General features: G+C 39.0%; 1 protein-coding gene across 1 annotated transcript; it reads left to right on the plus strand.

The window, feature by feature from the left end:
• Positions 1-1,623: 1,623 nt before the first annotated feature.
• On the plus strand, positions 1,624-14,837 carry nt5c2l1 (5'-nucleotidase, cytosolic II, like 1). The gene is made up of 18 exons (XM_040000841.1): positions 1,624-1,792; positions 2,855-2,928; positions 3,621-3,738; positions 3,858-3,953; positions 4,976-5,067; positions 5,189-5,246; positions 5,363-5,456; positions 5,549-5,602; positions 5,678-5,761; positions 6,376-6,411; positions 6,501-6,608; positions 6,690-6,756; positions 6,855-7,025; positions 7,102-7,153; positions 7,658-7,718; positions 9,351-9,527; positions 9,615-9,705; positions 9,797-14,837. The coding sequence occupies exons 1-17, from the start codon at positions 1,734-1,736 to the stop codon at positions 9,702-9,704; spliced, it is 1,491 nt and encodes a 496-aa protein (XP_039856775.1). The 5' UTR covers positions 1,624-1,733; the 3' UTR covers position 9,705; positions 9,797-14,837.
• Positions 14,838-18,387: the final 3,550 nt, after the last annotated feature.

The raw sequence follows: 18,387 nt of genomic DNA on the forward strand, positions 1-18,387 counted from the left end.
TTCTGTTTTCATACCTGAACTTTTTTTGTAATTTTTAACATTTCTGTCATACATTTTCTTACAGTTTATACCCGAACTTTCTTTCATTTACTACAACAGTATAGTATATGGCGTAGAAAAACTGAGCTGTGCTGTTGTAACTGCACTTCTTTTTCTTATGTTAAGACGTCTTAGGGATTCAGTGTGTAGTTAAATGTCTTTACACAGACAGAAAGGAGAGTTTCACTGGTCCAGCCCACTTATGATCAAAGTGGGCTGCATATGGCCCATGACCCATATTGTGCGTTTGACATTACTGACACGTTATAGATCTTTCACTCTTGTTTGATTATTAAAAAAATGATTTTAAAGTGATTTGTAGCAGCATTTTTTTCTATTTGCGTTTTCTTACTTTACTCTAAAACTTTAATATCAGACCTTAAAATATTGTTGTGTTTGCTATTGTGCTTTTTGCTATAAGCTATGATTTTTAATTTCTCCTCAAATGTGGTAAATCAACCATAAATTACACAATAATATTTAACTCGTCTGAAACATGATGCATTTCTATAGTTGAAACTGCTCCACAGTCTTTTTCCATCCTGACCAGTTGTATCACTGGAGTGCCGTTTAAATACTGATGACGTTTTTCCACCTGTGTGACACTATATATAGAAAAAGAGGGTTGGTTATGTCATGGTGGTGTGTCATGCAGATAAGTCCCAGCCCAAAGAGACTTACAGTACAGCACATAGTGAAACAACCACAGTACACAAACCACAAATGTACAAAACATGAGTTTTACAAATAATATTTGCTACAAAACAAACAAACAAAAACAAAAACAAAAACTGCGAAGCTCAAGTTTGATGTAAGTTACTAAAAGGTGAAGAGATTTAAAAGCATACTTGAAAACGCATTTTCTTATTTTTTTAAAGGGGCAATGCAGTTTAACATATATGTTAAACATATATGGAGCACGAGACTGATGTGCGGCACATAGTATATAGCTGTTGCCTATTTCCAACACTTTTCCCTTGTTGGGCTTTTACATTCACAATGCATAAACAAAATGACAACATTCAATTAAAAGCACCTGTGTGACACTATACATATGAAGTTAACATTGTAAAACCGAAGAGAGGGAGACTGAAAGAGAAATGAAAATGATTTCCAATGTATGGATGCTTGTATACAGTTTTTCTCTTCCTGGTGACCCTTAAGGCTGCTTTGTGCATAAATGTGAGGATGAGGATTTGTTTCTGGGTGAAACTGGACAGTATGTCTCCAAATTGTTGCTGTTACTTTGAGCGCATGCTGCTGATAACGCTTCTGCACATGAAACGCAAACCAAATGATTCATAAATCAAATATCAGAAATGTTTTGCTTTGATACATGCAGCGTGTACTTGAGCTGCTCGAGTCGCAGCGGGACTGACAGCCATCAGGAAACTCCCATTAGTTACGCACACATGTAGCCTGTGCACATGTGTGTGCCTCTGATAACACAATCTACCCACTCCAAGCTGAAAGCTCCGCAGCACCGTGGGTGTCAATGCAGGGGGGCGGCAGGCTGCGTGCGCGTGTCCCACGGCCGTTTACGTCATTAATGAGCACTTAGTCAAAAGGAGGGGTTTCAACATGTGCACAAAAACAGAGAAGACGCTCAGCGGCACGCCTACAAAGTTTTGGGTACATTTGAGAATTTAAATACCTCTTTGAAAAGAGGAGCTGCACATCAGCAGGTGTGGACCATGGAGGCAATGGACACAAGCATCTCCACCGAGGAGAAGAAGAGGCGCCTTGAACAAAAGTAAGTTCAACTGGGGTAATATTGCACACTAATATGTAAACTGCTGCTAATTGAAACACTTTTTAACCTAAAGATGAATTTACACGATCAGAATTTCTAAGGTTTTACAATACATTTTTAAAAAAAGAACACAAAAAGAAAAGAAAAGTCGTCAGTTTCAGCTCTTTCTTTGCATTTTTGCTGATCACAAGTTAATTACGTATTTATACATCATAAGAATACTGTTGCTCATATAATAAGTTAGACAATGAATTGCAAAAAATAAATTTAAAAAATCCACTGGTATATTTCCACAACTTCCAGTGCTTTCTGACATTCTGACCTATTTCTCTATTCTGAAAGTTTGCACTCTAACCTACACAACTATTTGAATCATCAGCTTATTCAGCTGCTTCCTGTCAGTAAGTGCTCCTGCATCAGAAACACTCCCTCGCTGACAGCTTTTATTTTCTGTGTGGAACTCAGGAGAAACACATTCACAGAACAAGAGCTCGCAGATTAATTATTTACAGCAACTCTATATGTATGAACTGTCAGGAAAGGTTGAGACTGGGCCATCCTGGTGCTGCAGACAGGCCTCCCTGCTCTGTGAGGTTAAAAGGTAGCATCTGGGGGCAAGTGATGTAGAAAATACATGACAGACAAAAATACGTCATGATTATTTTTAATATGTTGTTCAAAATACACCGTGTTAAGTATTTGGCAGTCATTTCAAACATCTGTGATGACATTGGTTTTGATAACATCTTTAGCCTCCACCCAGCACCACCCCGACTTGAGGGACTTCAAGGGTAGGATAGGTTCAAACTAAGTATAGAAGTCTCTGAATTTCTTTGGTTGAAAAGAGAAATTAAATCATAGCTTCACACACTAAATGACCTCTGCCCCTTGAAGATTCATTTAATCCACATCTCAGGGCAGACCTGATGTCAAAAAGCCAAGATGCAAACTGAACCTTAGGAAACCCATTCTGATAAATGAAAACATCAAATTGACCCTAGTGCATAAAAAAATGAATTTCTATGACTGTCTGCCTTAAGCTGTGTTTCTGTTTGATCACAGGGTGTTTGTCAACAGAAGCCTGACGCTGGAAAATATTAAATGCTATGGCTTCGACATGGACTACACGCTAGCAAGTAAGTAAAAGCAAAAAAAAAAAAAGTTTAATCGTCTTTATTTATTCTATTTGATATTGAGTTATCTGTACTTCTCCTTGCTTTCTGAGGAACATGACTGTGTCTAGCACAGAGAGTCATGGGGTTATTATTTACCTACAAATCCTTAAGTTTGCAGTGTTGTGATTATGTCAGCTATACAATGTTTACATTTGATACACTTTTGCTGTGTTTTTGTGGCCAAGAACAGTACAGTTTATGTATAACTGTGTAATAACGTCATTTTTACTTTTACTTTAACTTGGTTGTTTAATTTATGTTTACTGCACACTTTAGATAAATAGGTGGCAATTTATCTATAGTACAATATATAGAGTGTATAATGGTCTAGATACCAACAGGATACCATGTATCCTACCAATAAAGTCATTATTACTTAACAAAGGATAAAACCCTTCCCTGAGCAGAATGAAGTATAAGGTACTTAATCTATATTTGTTCATTTTTAAACTATATTTTGCTTATCATATTTTTTACAGCATGTGTATAAAATATTAAATCACCCTGAAGATGCTACATGTTGTCTTCATTCATAACTTTGAACTCTCTGTGCTGAATTCTTCATTTTAGTTTCTGACTTTCCTTTCAAACAAGCTGCACAACAGTGGATGATTGTGTATTCATGCTTTTGCTGTGTGCATTTCTGCTTGCAGCGTATATGTCTCCCGACTACGAGAGCTTGGGCTTTGAGCAGATACGAGACAGGATGGTGTCCATTGGATACCCTCATGAGATTCTGCGCTACAAGTACGACCCCAGCTTCCCCACTCGGTTAGTTCCAAGTCTCTCTAACGATTTGTGCCACAATGAAGTAGCCAATCAATTCTTCTTATATATTTTTTTGTTTTTGTCTGTTATTGATAAACCTTCTCCCCTTTTCTCCCCCTCAGTGGCTTAGTGGTTGACACTACATATGGGAACCTCCTGAAGGTGGATTCAAATGGGAACATATTAGTCTGCAGTCATGGCTTTCAGTTCCTCAAAGGGTAAAGTCGGAAACAAGTGAATACAGTAAAAAAAATGTGTGTATATATATATATATATATATATATATATATATAATGAAGTAATAATATACACCTCTATATATACCACTAGAGTTAAATTTATATTAAACAACCAAGATGTGATTAACTTATAAACTTTCAGCTTTAATTCAAAAATTACATTACAGTAATTTTTATACACAGTCCCCTATTTTCTGTGACAGAGGGCTCACTGACAGTTTCATAGCCAGGTGAGGTCCTGGTCCAAGTGCATAACTATATTTGAAACTCTCAACAGGAGGTACAAAGAGCTGTCAGTGCAAGTGAAGAAGGCCATCATCAGACTGAAAATCCCAAATAAACTTCAGGGAAGAAACGTAGCACTTGGTAACATCCATTCTTCTAGACTTTTAGACTTCAGACAGTTACTGACTGCAAAGGATTTTTATTGAAGTATTATAAGCAATTCTTATATATAAAGTAATTTTGGTTTGTTCAATTACTGTTGAGCCTCTGAAAATGGGGGAATGTGTATGAACATGGCTGTAATTCCATAAACTTGTTTTAAAAAAATCAAGTCAGCATAAAATTGTTAGATATAGACACAATGTCAACAAACAGTTATCAACACCAGCTGTCTCACTTGTGTAATTAAGTCCCACCTTTTTTTTGTTGTTATAAAAAAAGGAACATCAGGTTTCCTTTTAAATATGAAAATGAGATATTACCTCACTGAACAAACACCGGTCTGCACTGATATCCAACAGACAAGGAAGAAAAAAAATCTCAAAATTGAGTAGTTTTGTTTTGGCCTTTATATTGTCTCACTGAAATGGCTGTCAACTTCTTCTTTTTTGCTTGTAAATCGCAGCAGTCAGTACAAGCAAGTGAGTTCAAAACGAAGAATTTACACAAACTAGATGTAAATTCACGCACGTTTGCAAAAATGTTTTTGTTTCTCTGCAGCCAGTCAGTGCATCTGGGTTGTTAACATTGATCCGTGTTATCATTTTGTGCCACAGTGAAGACATTCACAAATATTACCCGAACATGTTCATCCAGAGAGACGACACTGATCGCTTTTACATCCTGAACACGCTCTTCAATCTTTCAGGTATAAAATCCTGCACTCTGCTATACTTTGTGTAAATTTTGTTTAGCGTCTTTGCTTTTCTACAATTTTTCAAATTTTCCTATGCACTATAAACAATTTACGATTTATATGCACCCTGCAGAGACTTATCTCTACGCCTGCCTGGTTGACTTCTTTACTGGATGTACCAGATACACAAAGTAAGTCACATATTTTATCCATATTATATTAAACTATCATCCCACCAAGACTTGGAGAAATATTCACTGTTAAATAAACTCTTTGTCCCTTCCATATCTGTGTTAAACTCTTCCAGCCTCCTGAAAGGTTTCCAGCACGGTGACTTGCTAATGTCGTACAGAAGCATGTTCCAGGATGTTCGAGATGCCGTGGACTACACTCATGATACGGTGAGTTCACGAAACCCGCCAAAGTGCAACGTTAAACACAAAGAAAATGTGTGGACTTCTCAAAATTACAAAATGTTCAAACTGTTTTTTAGGGATCCTTGAAAGAATTAACTACCAAGAATTTGGAGAAATACGTTGTCAGAGATGTGAGTAAACTGAAAAGATTATCAGTCTGTGTTTATGTTAGCAGACTGAAACACTGAAAGTATAAATGTTTACAGCCAAACCTCCCTGTGCTCCTCACCCGGATCAAAGAGGTGGCCAAGGTTTTCCTCGCCACTAACAGTGACTACTACTACACCGAGGTGAGTGTGCCATGACTAAAACCTTCCAACTACAACGGAAAATCAATGCCCCCATCGTCAGCTACACCTTGCTATTACTAGGTTGGACCCCTTTTTCCTTCAGAATTGCCTCAAATCTTCGTGGCATAGATTCAACAAGGCCCTTCCTCAGAGATTTTGGTCCATATGAACAAATTCTGAGTCTGAATGTTGAAGAACAGGCAATGTTAAAGGATCTTTTGTCAAGTTTTGGTGGAAAATGTGTAAATTGAAGGCTCAGTTTCCTAACAGGAGAGCCACACAGTGTGTTCTTCTGATACTGCAACCTATCTGCTTCAAGACTGCGTTCATTCAGATGCTCTTCTACATAGCTTTTTTGTAATGAGTGGTTGTTTGAGATACTGTTTACTTTATGGCTCAAAGCAGTCTGGCTTCTCTGGGTTCTGGCACAGCTAAATGCACTGAGTTGCTGCCATGTGATTGGTTGATTAGATATTTGCATTAACAAGCAGTTGAATAGGTAGACCTAATGAAGCGGCCTGTTAATGTTTATGGGATCATTGTAAATGAAAATTCTGCCTTATCTAATCTAATCATTCTAACTGTATATTTTACACTTTACCTTCTTCATCAAGGTCATCATGACATACCTGCTGGAAAGTAATGTGAAGGTAAGGCATCTTCAACTGTGGTTGGACTTTCTGTCCTCTAAAGAGAATCATGAGAATGACATTTTTTTTTTAAAAATTTTTCCTTCCAGCCTGGAAGCCCCAAAAAGAGCTGGCGCTCGTATTTCGACCTTGTCGTTGTGGACACCAAAAAGCCGCTGTTCTTTGCAGAGGGGACTGTGCTGAGACAAGTGGACACGGTGTGAAAGAGTGTTTGAAGAGTTGCATCACAATGTTGAGCATCAACAGTTTCCAGTAATCTGTTTCATTTTTATACACAGAACACAGGAAAGCTTCGCATCGGGACATACACCGGTGACCTCCAGCATGGAACAGTCTACTCAGGAGGTGAGACAGCACTGAGTTTTCCTTCGACTATTTTGTCCTTATTAGTAAAGTTCACTTCTGTTCAGTTCAGCTGCTTAACTTGTGTTTTCTGGTTACAGGATCCTCAGACATTGTTTGTGATCTGCTGGGCGTCATAGGCAAGGACATCCTCTATGTCGGAGATCACATCTTTGGTGACATCCTGAAGTCTAAGAAGCGACAGGGCTGGAAGACTTTCCTGGTCGTTCCTGAGCTCACCAAAGAGCTGCAAGTGTGGGAGGAAAGGAAAAGTAAGAACAATGATCCACTCGTTGTGTGCAGTTTTACTGTGGTGTCATGGTTTTGATGCAGTACTTGGTTTTTCAGATATCTTTGAGGAGCTCAAGTGTCTTGATCTCTACTTAGCTGAACTTAACAAGTGAGTCTATTTTTTTGTTTCGGTATATTTCCTGTAGATATGTTTAGATTTGAAAGGCACTCAGATCTGCAGTTTTTAGATCGGTGTGCTTTACCATTACTATAATTTAAAATAGTTAAACCCAATGAAATAATCAACATGTTCTCATAAGGTGCAGGGTTCTATATGTGGCTAGCAGCTGGAGCACAAGCACCCACAAGCCCCAGTTTTGGAAAAAAAAACCCATCTTGTGTCATGAATAGATGGGATAGACTAACATTTTATTCAGTAACCATGTAAGATTTTAAATTTTTTATTAATTCATGCATTTTTACTGGAAATTAAACAAGTTTGTTGATGTTTTGCAGCTCTTGAGATTCCAAACAAGACAACTCTTCGCTGCGTATTTACTCACTAACACTAATGCTGATAAGACTAGCATTTGATTTTTCATTTCCTACATATGACACAGTTAGATAAAGTGACATAGCACGTTTTTTATTTTTCTATATGTGTCTTTTGAAGGCACCCAGACACCACCAGTCAAGAATATCGTGACATCGGTTCCATTCATATGAGAATGAAGGTGAGCTCTGCACACCACAACACAGTATTTTAAAGATTTCCACACCTTAGTTGTGGATGCACGTAAAGTTCAATGCATTCGTACAACCTACACTGTACCTTCAGCTGGTAATAGAAATGCTTTTTTGGATTCAAATTCTGCCTCATTCTCTGTATGTTGAAAGCTCAAAGTCCTGCATGGGAGCTAAATTATCACCACCGTGAAATAAATATGTCTCATATGTCCTGAGATATACCTGGAATACATTTTATGTCATTTTAAATGCATAAATGCACTTCTAAAATCTACCACTACGATAGCAATGCTTCACTATTGTAGCAGAAGAAAACCCAAATGTGTCTGTGCAGCATAACTGTCGTTCAGCACCATTACAGTTCACTTCACCACTTTGACAGTGTTTCTATTCCTTCGCTCTACATATGGTTAAAACTACACTTTTTAAAGTATTGAGTAACTTTCCACAGTCACAGAGTTGCAGCACTAGTTGGCACAAGTCACCCATAGTGTTAAGCTTCACAGAATAAGTGTATTTTTAATAGTAAATACAGGTGTTGGCATGTCAACAGTACGGAAGACATAAAATTGCCTTCGATGTTGAAATCATGTGCTGATTTGTATTTTATGGAAAGTGTTCGGAGTCTGTTTACGATCCCCGATTACACTGACACGCCCAGTACCATAGACTGTATGAAAAAGATGGAACAGAGTCCACCAAAAGCTGTTCAAAAGTGATAGCGAGGAGCAAAAGGTGAGTTTGGCTACAAAAAAACCTGAGGATATAACTCCTTCATGTGTCATACTGAAGGATACCCAATCTTTCCATAAACCAGACCATAATCAACTTTTCAGTAAGACTTAAAACTTATAACCATGAGTGTTAACAATAAAAGTGTTTGCTGAGGTCATAAATCAAGTGAACAGGGAGTCATTTTATAATAGACTTTTATACATTCTGACTTGTAGCCAGCTGGTGGTGATGCCCCCTGCTGGCCTTTGGAAAAAATACAGGTTTAAGGCACCTCAAAATATGCTTTAGTTTTCAGACCCCGAGCTTGTGTCTATCTTTCATATACAGTCTACTGCTAAAAGGACAGAATAAAAGAAAACAGTACAAAAAGGTTTATGGTTAAAATGAAGCTGTTTTTGAACAAGAAATCATCCCTGAATGAGCAAGAATGAACATGCTCCTGGAATGTGTCTCTCATGCCAGAGACTTGAACTGTACACTGACACATTTCCTCTGTGGAAATTTACCATCCATGGACACTCATGGTGCAACATGATTTCCAACACAACAGCAACTGCACTCTGCTATGAAAACTGTAGAAGGACAGTAACACTAATGACCGAGTAACAGATAATATCTGTGGTCTCCAAGACTGCAGGGAAACCTCTGCACGCTCCTGAGCATAACACGAATCTCCTTAAATCAAAACGTCAGAGGTAGATTATGACTTTTGACTCCCTCTGTCTATAAGAAGTCTATTCCCACAAAAGTAAACTTTCTTAGAATTAAATTGGACTAAGCAGGAAGTCAGATTGGTATATTTTCACTCATCAACATTTAAAATCTAGGACGTTCGATGTGATGTGTGCCATTAAGCCACTGCATTGTTTATTTTATACTTGCAGTTGCTGACCTACAGGATGGACATGTCATATGGCCAGATGGGCAGCCTCCTGCGCAGCGGCTCCAGGCAGACGCTGTTCGCCAGCCAGCTCATGCGCTATGCAGATCTGTACTCTTCCTCCTGCCTGAATCTGATGCATTACCCCGTCAATTACCTCTTCATGGCTCCTCCAGTCCTGGTCAGCCCTCTTCTTTGGTCAAACATCACAGAAAGGAGATGTTTGTCTCTTTCATCATTTATCCTGAGATTTTTTTCTCTCTCTCAGATGCCCCACGAGGTTGTTTCTGAGGCATCTCCAGACTTTGTGTCATCGCCGCTTACTCTCAACAGCTATCCTCTCACAAACAAAAACTGAGGTAACAGATCTTTATGATAAACTGTATTTCTTCTCTACATTTGTTCATGTTAAAAAGTTCATGAGTAGTTCATTTGTTTCTTCCATTGCAGTGACGGCAGAGTCAGACTCAGGGATGAAGAAGCTACAGAGTAATGTGCATCTTCTTGTCATTAACATTTCACACACTGAAGACGGCTGCTTGTACCCGTGCACGCATGAAGGGTTTATTGTAAACCTAAGGTGCACACATTAGCACGAAATTAACTTAGTGCTCCACATGCAGAATGTGACTTTTGGTAAAACTCAAACACGCTGACAGTTTAGGATTTCAAACAGAAACAGACTCAGTGTTTTTACTTCTAGTTTTAAAGGTTATGTAATGGTTTATTTATTTATTTATAAAAATGTTCAAAAAAAGGAGCTTTACTCCATAATCTGTTGAATTGGTTCAGTAAAACATTCATAAAATCCGTTTTTATTGTTTTCAATGAAGTAAAGCTCCTAAATAAGCGTATAAATCAGTTTTGTCTAAGAGAGAGAAATAATATTCAGAATGGCTTTTTTGTAGTTGTTGCAATCACAGTTTTTAGATGTGAGTTTTCACACAAAAATATAAGTATTATTATTTTAAAGCTCAGCAACAGATCGTTTAAACTAGGAGGCAAAATCTTAAAAATATAGCAATATAGCATACTTTAGGAAAAATAACGTGTAGTTAAAGATTTTACTTTCTGCATTAAATTTTTTGTCCAGTGGGTGGCGCCTGATCACCTCTGCAGCCCACCTGAGGATTGATTCTTGTGTGGTTGAATGAGTTTATTTTTATACCCACAACAAACATATTAAATAGTTTTATCTCCTTAAACAAATATTTAATCTTCCAAAAAGCTCTCATCACTTTTATACCAGAAACATTTATCTCACAGCTGTTGCAGAAGCTTGTCTTGATCGTTAAACTTAAATAAGTTACATTTATTTGGAATAAATCAAAGCAGAAGCAGATGTTAATATCAGGAGCCTCCATCTGGGTATTCATTCATCATGGAGAGCACCAACATAAACAGATGTGATGCAATCCATGAGCAAACACACTCACAAATATGTGTGGCTCTGCAGGACACAGGGCACCTGAACATTTAGCATTTGTTCTCCTTCTGCATCTCAGGAACACACACGCACACACACACTTTCTCTCCGTTGTTACTGTAGGATTTCAGCGCTCATGTGTGATTGTGGATGAATTTTCTATCAGAGTGTCACGATGGTGAAAATGGTGAAATCCTTTACCATCAGTGACGCTTCACTCTGGAGCCAAACTTCAGCTTCACAGTGATGTGCTGATCGTGTTATTTTATTTTATTTATTAACTACTTAGAGCATTAGTAAAGATGATGGAATCTCCTGTGTGAGGAGATTAAACGTTAATCTAAAGTCATCATTGTTTTAAAAACATTTCAAACTTTCAGCTGCTTTAAGATTAACACAGCTGAACTTTTTTGCGTTTTTTCGCTGCTTGCTTCAGATTGTTTTCAGATGAGCCACGAGAGGTAAATCCAATGCTCAGTTTTCAATCCCTCCTCCTCCTCCTTGTCAAAACAGGCACATAAACATTTCCTTGATGATTTCACTTCTTGTATCGGGGCTATTTTGGTTTATTTGGATTTCTGCCTGCCCATTGTCTGTTGGTCACCCGTGTTTATTGTTGCTGTTTCTTGAGTCATTGTGTTCGCTTTGTCCTGTTGTATTTTCTCACCTGCACAAATCAGCTGATCGCTTCTGTTTAATCTGCTTTTGAATGAATGCATTTTGTGAGAATAACCCACACTCGGCGTCCGCTGCTATTTGATGTTCAGTGAAACTAAAGCAGGCTCTGATGATCAGTTTGTCGCTGTGGTAAATTTTCATTTCATCATTAATCATTTATCACATCAGCACATAACGAGCATTTTGTGATTGTGTCAGATTCACTAGTTGCCTCTGCACTACAGCGCCTGTCCTTTGGATGGCATTAAACTGCCTCTCTGCAGCAGGGATGAATCTTTGAAGAGGGTTAAATGATGGGCACGGTCAGCACATCAGCAGAGAGGCTGTGCATCTTCATTTATCTCTCAGCAAAGAAAAGAGCCGAGAGAAACGACAAGTTTTGCTTTTCTTTTCAAATGTACCAGCTCCCATTTTTAATATGAAAATAAAGCATTGCTTCCTGTTTCAAATATTTTGAAAGTTGCTGAAATACAAAAGAGATTATATAAAATAGGAAACTTGTTTCCTGCCAAAAATACAATAATTTCTTTTTAGACTTGTCCAAAAATCAGACTAACATACAAATCTACCCTACGCATCACACAATAGCCACCACACTGCTCTCTGATGGAAGAACTGTGAATAATAACTGTTTGTCTTTAAAATAATTTAGCGTCTGATCACTCCTTTAATAGCCTAACTGCTTAAACAGAGGAGGAAGAGGAGTGCCATCAGGATCCAAAGTAGGGCCGTGACATTAATAGAGTTTCACACCAGCATTATTTTTGGCAAACAAAATTCACAGCAATGATTTTTATCATGACATTAAAGGAGAACTTGAAACACGAGTAGCCATAATACTGTTGGTGAAATCCATTAAAACACGTATATGTTCTGTGTTTTGGGGGGAAATGAATGTGACTCAAAATCCAAGTGCACAAAGTGGTGAAAGAGTCTGTGGTTATGAATTTCTAAAAGCATATAATGGGAACAATTATGCAAATATTTTACAATATATGCAACATGTGTATTACTGCCACAGTTTAGATGTACTTTATCATCAGTCAGGGTTAACATGGCACCCCGGCTGAACGATGACAGCATGTCTGCTCTCCAGAGAGCTCATCACACCGTCGAAGCATCCAGAACCTGCTGTTTGATTTAAACACAGTGGCTAATGTGCTTTTGGTTGGAGGCCTTTCTGAATTGTTTGTTGCATTTATTAGAATGTGAAAAATGTCACCACACTGAATGGCTTTGCAAAGTGGGAAAATGCCAAAGAAATCGTTAATAATTCCAGTTATTTGCTTGTTATGCAGTGAAAGCAGCATCACTGCACGAGAGTGAAAATGTATGGAATGCCAAAGTGGTTTTAGATCTGAGCCTACAAATAAGATACTATTGTTCACAACAAACTAAAAAAAATCATATTTTATTTCTTGTTCATCATCTACTTTACAAATGGAAGGTTCAGTGAATATAAACATTTAAAAATAAATTGTGCTTACTTACACTAAAACAAATGGAAAGTCTTGGAGGTGTAATTTGAAAGTTACTGGTGGTTTTTACTGCGCCGGCCCACTTACAGTCAAACTGGGCTGTATAAGGCCCATGAAGTCAGATGCATTTGACCCCCTAATGTTTGCCATATGAATTTCAAACCTAATGATTTTCACTTTGTTGATCCTATGCCTTTGCTGGGTCATTGTTTGCATTTACAAACATTTTTCCTCACTGCATGTGAAGCTGTGAGTGTTTTCCCTGTCTTCCACTTGACTGGATAGTCTACACCAAGTGAAATTTAAACCCAAATATATGCTTTTATTTTTTTCCACGAAACAATAACACAGATACGGTTCACACGTACTCACAATAGTTTATTTAAGGCAGGATTTTTGCCATCTTTCTAAACTTTCTAGTTTCCTCTCAAATTAAAAATGGAGTTCTATAAGTTTTGCAAAAAATAAATAAATAAAAAATGTTTTTACTAAATGCAACGCAATTTTACAACAAGATCCAGAGCGAAAATCTGTTTGTGCATCAAAACTGTCGAAGCTGTAAGTGCACCCTGCTAAACCGTCCGTTTAAGGCCTGCAGGGATTTCAAAGTTTAGGTACAAAACCTGACAATTTTCATGTTTTTTTCCACCCTCTACTTTCTAATTACTTTTTAGACTTTGTCACTGGAGTATAAAGGGCAATTTATATTTTTATGAGAATGCTGCATCTGCTGTGCAACCGTGTGATTTCATTTAAACCCATCATTTTGCAAGAAAAATAAAAAACAGACAAAGATGTAAATTTAACTGACTTTATTTAGAGAGAGGGTGACAGAGGAACATGACAGCAGATTAATGAGAAAGGTTTCATAAACCTGTTAAATAAATTATTTAAAAGAAATACACATTTGCTTGGTTTAAGATCAATTATATAAATGCATCACATAATTTAACTTGTTTTTTTTTCCTTTTCAAAAATGTACATTACCAAAAACTAAATCAAACACATTAACTCGTGAGCAGTAGCTCCAAAAATAAATGACAAACAAAACAAGCACAGCGTTTGCTCTGTAATTGAGTTCATGTAATCATTTAATTAGCTTCTCTTGCCTGGAGTTTAACCGTGCATTCTCTGATTGAGGTTTTAAGCTGCTCAAAAAGCACTGCTGACATGTTGGGTTTCACTGCAGGATACTTGCTGCTCTATGCAGTCAGATAGCTGCAGAAGCACCACCGTCCCCCATTCCACACATTCCAGGATTTCCCAGCAAGCATTGCAAGCAAGCCTAAACAAGTCACGTTCTTTACTCAGGAAGAATTTCACACAGTCAAGTGACTGAAGCCTGCTTTTGTTTTCCCTCTGGTGAGCAATCACAAAGACCCACCTTTACATCTGAAACACCTCTGTCACCATTTAAAATGTATTATTACTATCATACGTTTTCTTTTTTGTCTTTTTTTTCCTTGTTCCTTTCTGGAGAGACCTAATGAGATTCTATAAACCAGCTTTACTACACAGTCACAGCAAACCTTCTTTTCACCTGAAACCTTTTACTGCAGCGGGGCAATCTGTGCCCCAAAATATGCTTCCTGTCTGTTTTTAATAATGCCTTGAGTCCTTCTCCAGCAGCTTGTAACAGCAACTGGACTGTGGTTAAACATTTCCACCCAGAAAGGTCCGCTGACAGTCATCAAAACAAACGTCTTTGCTCTCCTACTTCAGGGTTCAAACACGAGGCACACACGCACGCACACAGGAGCAGTGACACCTAATCTCGACACGGAAAGAGAAGGAAGAAAGAAAATAAAGGGAAGGCAAAAGGCAAGAGGGTGAGAGGGCCTTGCTCTCTACATTCCTCACAAACGTCCCCTCCCCCCATCGACCTGCTACCACCGAGGATGCTCAGAAAGAAAGAAAGAAAAAAAAAAAAAAACCCACATACATTGACCTCCCACCCCTCCTCCTTTCCTTTTTCATCTGCTTATTTTACCCCAACATCCATGCTCACCATCTCATTGACAACAGAACACCATGAAGAAAAAAGGTAGAAGTCTGATAAGAAGAGAAAAACTTGATTGTTTAATCATTTTAACATAAATAAACTGCAGTGTCCGCTTTTACTTCAAATCCATCTACAGTTGTGTGTGTGGTTTTTTTTTTTAAGTTAAATTCACACTTTGTTTGGCGCCTGATGGGAATATGTGATGATTTCCATCACAAGCTTGACCCCTCCTAAAAAAAACGAAAAACCCAACTGTACCATATGTGTGTCTTCTTCACTTCATGTGCCTCATTTGTGAACCATTACCTAAAACTCTGGTCACAAGGACTTATGTCAGCCTAGAAAATGTGTGTAAACTCTGCTCTGTAAATACAGTACTAGGTAAACAGCTTAGGAGGCTTTCTGCCGCTACCTGCCATCAGACACTGGCTTTACTTCTACACAAGCTCGTCTGAAGCGAGCCCTTTAAGCACCGGTTTTAGTGTGAACTGAGGCCAAATGCTATGACAATACTATTGCACTGCTAGAATGGATGGTACAGTAGTGCAACATTGTCAAAGCAGCTGACCTCAGCATGTGTCAGCACGTGGACATGGGGTGGGGGTGGGGGTGGGGGGGGTTACAGCCATTCTTCACAGCCAAACTCCAATTACGCTTAAATAAGAAGAAAAGGTGTTATTTATAACAAAACAAGAAGGTGGGTGTTGAAATGCAAATTTACCTGTCTTCTTCCATGTGGCTGATAACGTCTGTCGAGTGTGGACTTAAGTCTACAGGTTTCCGTGCAGCAGGAGACACAGTTGCATCACATTTAAGCACACCCGGGGGAAAAAATAAAAAAATAATAAAAAATAATCGCTCCACACGCAGGTTAAGAGTTAAGGCAGTAAAGGGAGGTTTGAGTGTCTGTTTCATCAGCCAATGCCCTTTTAATATTGCACTGCTCATCTCAGTGTCCAGTAGTGCAACAGAAAAAGGGCAGTGGACAACAACATGGACACAATCAGCCTCCACTGCACATACTGACTCAACTACCCACCTTGTTTTCTCAGCCCTGCAACAAACAGTCGCTTAAATCACACAAATGAATTAAAACAAACACACACACACACACACACACACACACACACACACACAAAGTTGGATCAGAAAAAAAAAAAAAAAAAAGAGGGAAAAAAAAAGTAAAGTTAGTTTGCAAACTAACTAAATTAAACCGGAAACAAATTGTTACTTCTGCACAAAGTCATGGGTTTAGCTCAAAAAAAAGTTCAGCCCTGCAAGCGTGCATGTCCTGGAAACAAAAGTTAGGATGTCACAGATTAACAGTATAGCTTTTCAGCTGAGGAGTTAAATGAACTTCCCAAATTAAACAGCATTGGTTACTCTCACCCTGGGAGAATGGGAATTTCCCAGCATGTGGGCCCATACTATTCTCTCCAGTGAATGACATGCATTCTAATTTTGGTGGAGAAATGGGAGGTTGGAAACAGGGGAGGGGGGGGACACACACAGACACACACACACACACACTCTCTCTCAAAGGATTCAAAGAGCCAGGGCTGATAATACCAAACTATAAAAACACATTTTAAAAATAAATAAATAAATATTAGTTTTGTGCAAAACGAACACATGGTAGGGGGAAAATTGAGCTAAATTATTTAACATATTCAAACTGAAAAAAAAAAGTTTGCATCAATACAGGAAAAAATTAGTAAACTGTAGCAATCCCTGGAAATAAAAGTGAAGCAAATCCTGCAAGTTCACACAATGGGTGCGCAGTTACACAACGTACAGAATCTATAGCATGACAGGAAAGAGGCGTTGCAAGCGTCCAGAACACAGCGTAGCTTCCTCATTCCTCAGACATCTGACGATTCCTATAAATACACCTCAAGGTGTTCCTCTCCCCCCCACCCACCCCCTTTTTTTACCTGTTCTTGGGAGCTTTATCCGCCATACATCTCTGTGAGCGGCCTATACGCCATCTAGAAGCGCTGGCTTTGCTGTGCGAGCCACTCCGGCCAGCTCTCACAAACCCACAGAATCATACTGACGACTTGTTAGATTGCACAACAGCATATAGGCTGCACTAAACGTACGCACACGCTAGCACCGTGAAAATGTCCCCCCCACCCACCGAACCCCCCTCGGAGAGACCCACCGCACTAAGATAACGGCGCGATAAGGTGGAGGACGCGGGGTGTCTGTCCACAAGGCGTTAAATCGTGTCCTGATCAAGTTTTGAAGCGAGCTTCCAGATGCGCAGCGCGCGGGATTCACTCAACTCTTATCGCCGTTTTGCTCCTTTAGGTCACAGAAACAGGAAAATATTCGTATCTCGACCTTTGCAACTTCCAAGTTTGCACTGAGCTCCTGACAATTTACGCACACAAAAAAGAAAAGATTTTAAAAATAAATAAATAAAAATCAGCTACAACTCATCGTGGCCAACCTCCCCCTCCTCCACCTTCTCCACCTCCATAACCCCCTCCTCCAAAATCATGAATAGTATCAAGCCAGGGAGGGACAATCCGTTATGGGCAAAAAAGAGAGAGAGAGAGAGAGAGAGGGGGGGGGGGGGAGAAAAGGGAAAAAGTTGTCCATAAAACAAAGAAAAGCAGCCCTCTCCACAAACCACACTTCGCGTTCCGCTAGTTTGAAGATTCGAGCCGTCATCCTGCGAGGCTGCGGGTGGATACGGATCAAATCTGCGGAGCTCGGAGAGTCAGAAAAAATCGCAAGTCTTCCATGCACAAGCACACGGCCTCGCAGACCCGGACTCCATCTTTGACTACTTGACATTCAGAGCCTGCCGGAGCAAATTCCTCGTTTGCATGCCTCCCGCTGATTGGCCTCTTCTTGCGCTAGTCTTTGCTATATGATGCGCCATTGGTTTGGTTTCGGCGTGTTCGACATTTTCAGCGCGCACGGGATTGGCTGCGGGCGTGGAAACGTCACAGCGTACAACGAATACCTGATTAAATGTTTCCCATTCACAAATTTCTCATCATCTGCCCCGCACATTATCTGGATACTTAATCACTAATTATTGCGTTTACTGCGTGGCGCACAAACCTTTTGTGCGCTTATAAAGGAGATTATGGTTGGTGTGTAATTGGTCTCTGAGGGGACAGTAAGCTTCTCATTAGTTAAAATGTGGACTAAGTCCAGCTTATTCTCACGGCTTGGATAGCTCGGATCAGACCATCAGGAGTGACCCAAAATTTAAAATAATCGATTTAATATAATTATGACAGGAAGGCGGAAGTAGTATGTAGTCCATAGTGGACGCCGATATGCAACCTTTATTAAAAGAAATTAGAATAATAAATTCAACTTGGACTGGCTTTAAACCACTACGACAGTTTTTCTTTTAAAGAATATCCATAATTAGCCTGTATGGATCAGCTTGTGAGGGATCAATGCTTGGATCGGATCACACGGTGCTGGAGGC

Source organism: Simochromis diagramma, unplaced genomic scaffold (assembly GCF_900408965.1).
Source record: "Simochromis diagramma unplaced genomic scaffold, fSimDia1.1 OVJJ01000596.1, whole genome shotgun sequence".
Taxonomy (NCBI): domain Eukaryota; kingdom Metazoa; phylum Chordata; class Actinopteri; order Cichliformes; family Cichlidae; genus Simochromis; species Simochromis diagramma.

Bases quoted from the DNA above. Each gene is read 5' to 3' on its own strand.
- nt5c2l1 (XM_040000841.1), top strand. From the start codon at position 1,734: ATGGAGGCAATGGACACAAGCATCTCCACCGAGGAGAAGAAGAGGCGC. The intron at 5,247-5,362 runs GTAAGTCACATA...AAACTCTTCCAG, and splicing joins GGATGTACCAGATACACAAA to CCTCCTGAAAGGTTTCCAGC. The intron at 6,609-6,689 runs GTGTGAAAGAGT...TTTTATACACAG, and splicing joins TGCTGAGACAAGTGGACACG to AACACAGGAAAGCTTCGCAT.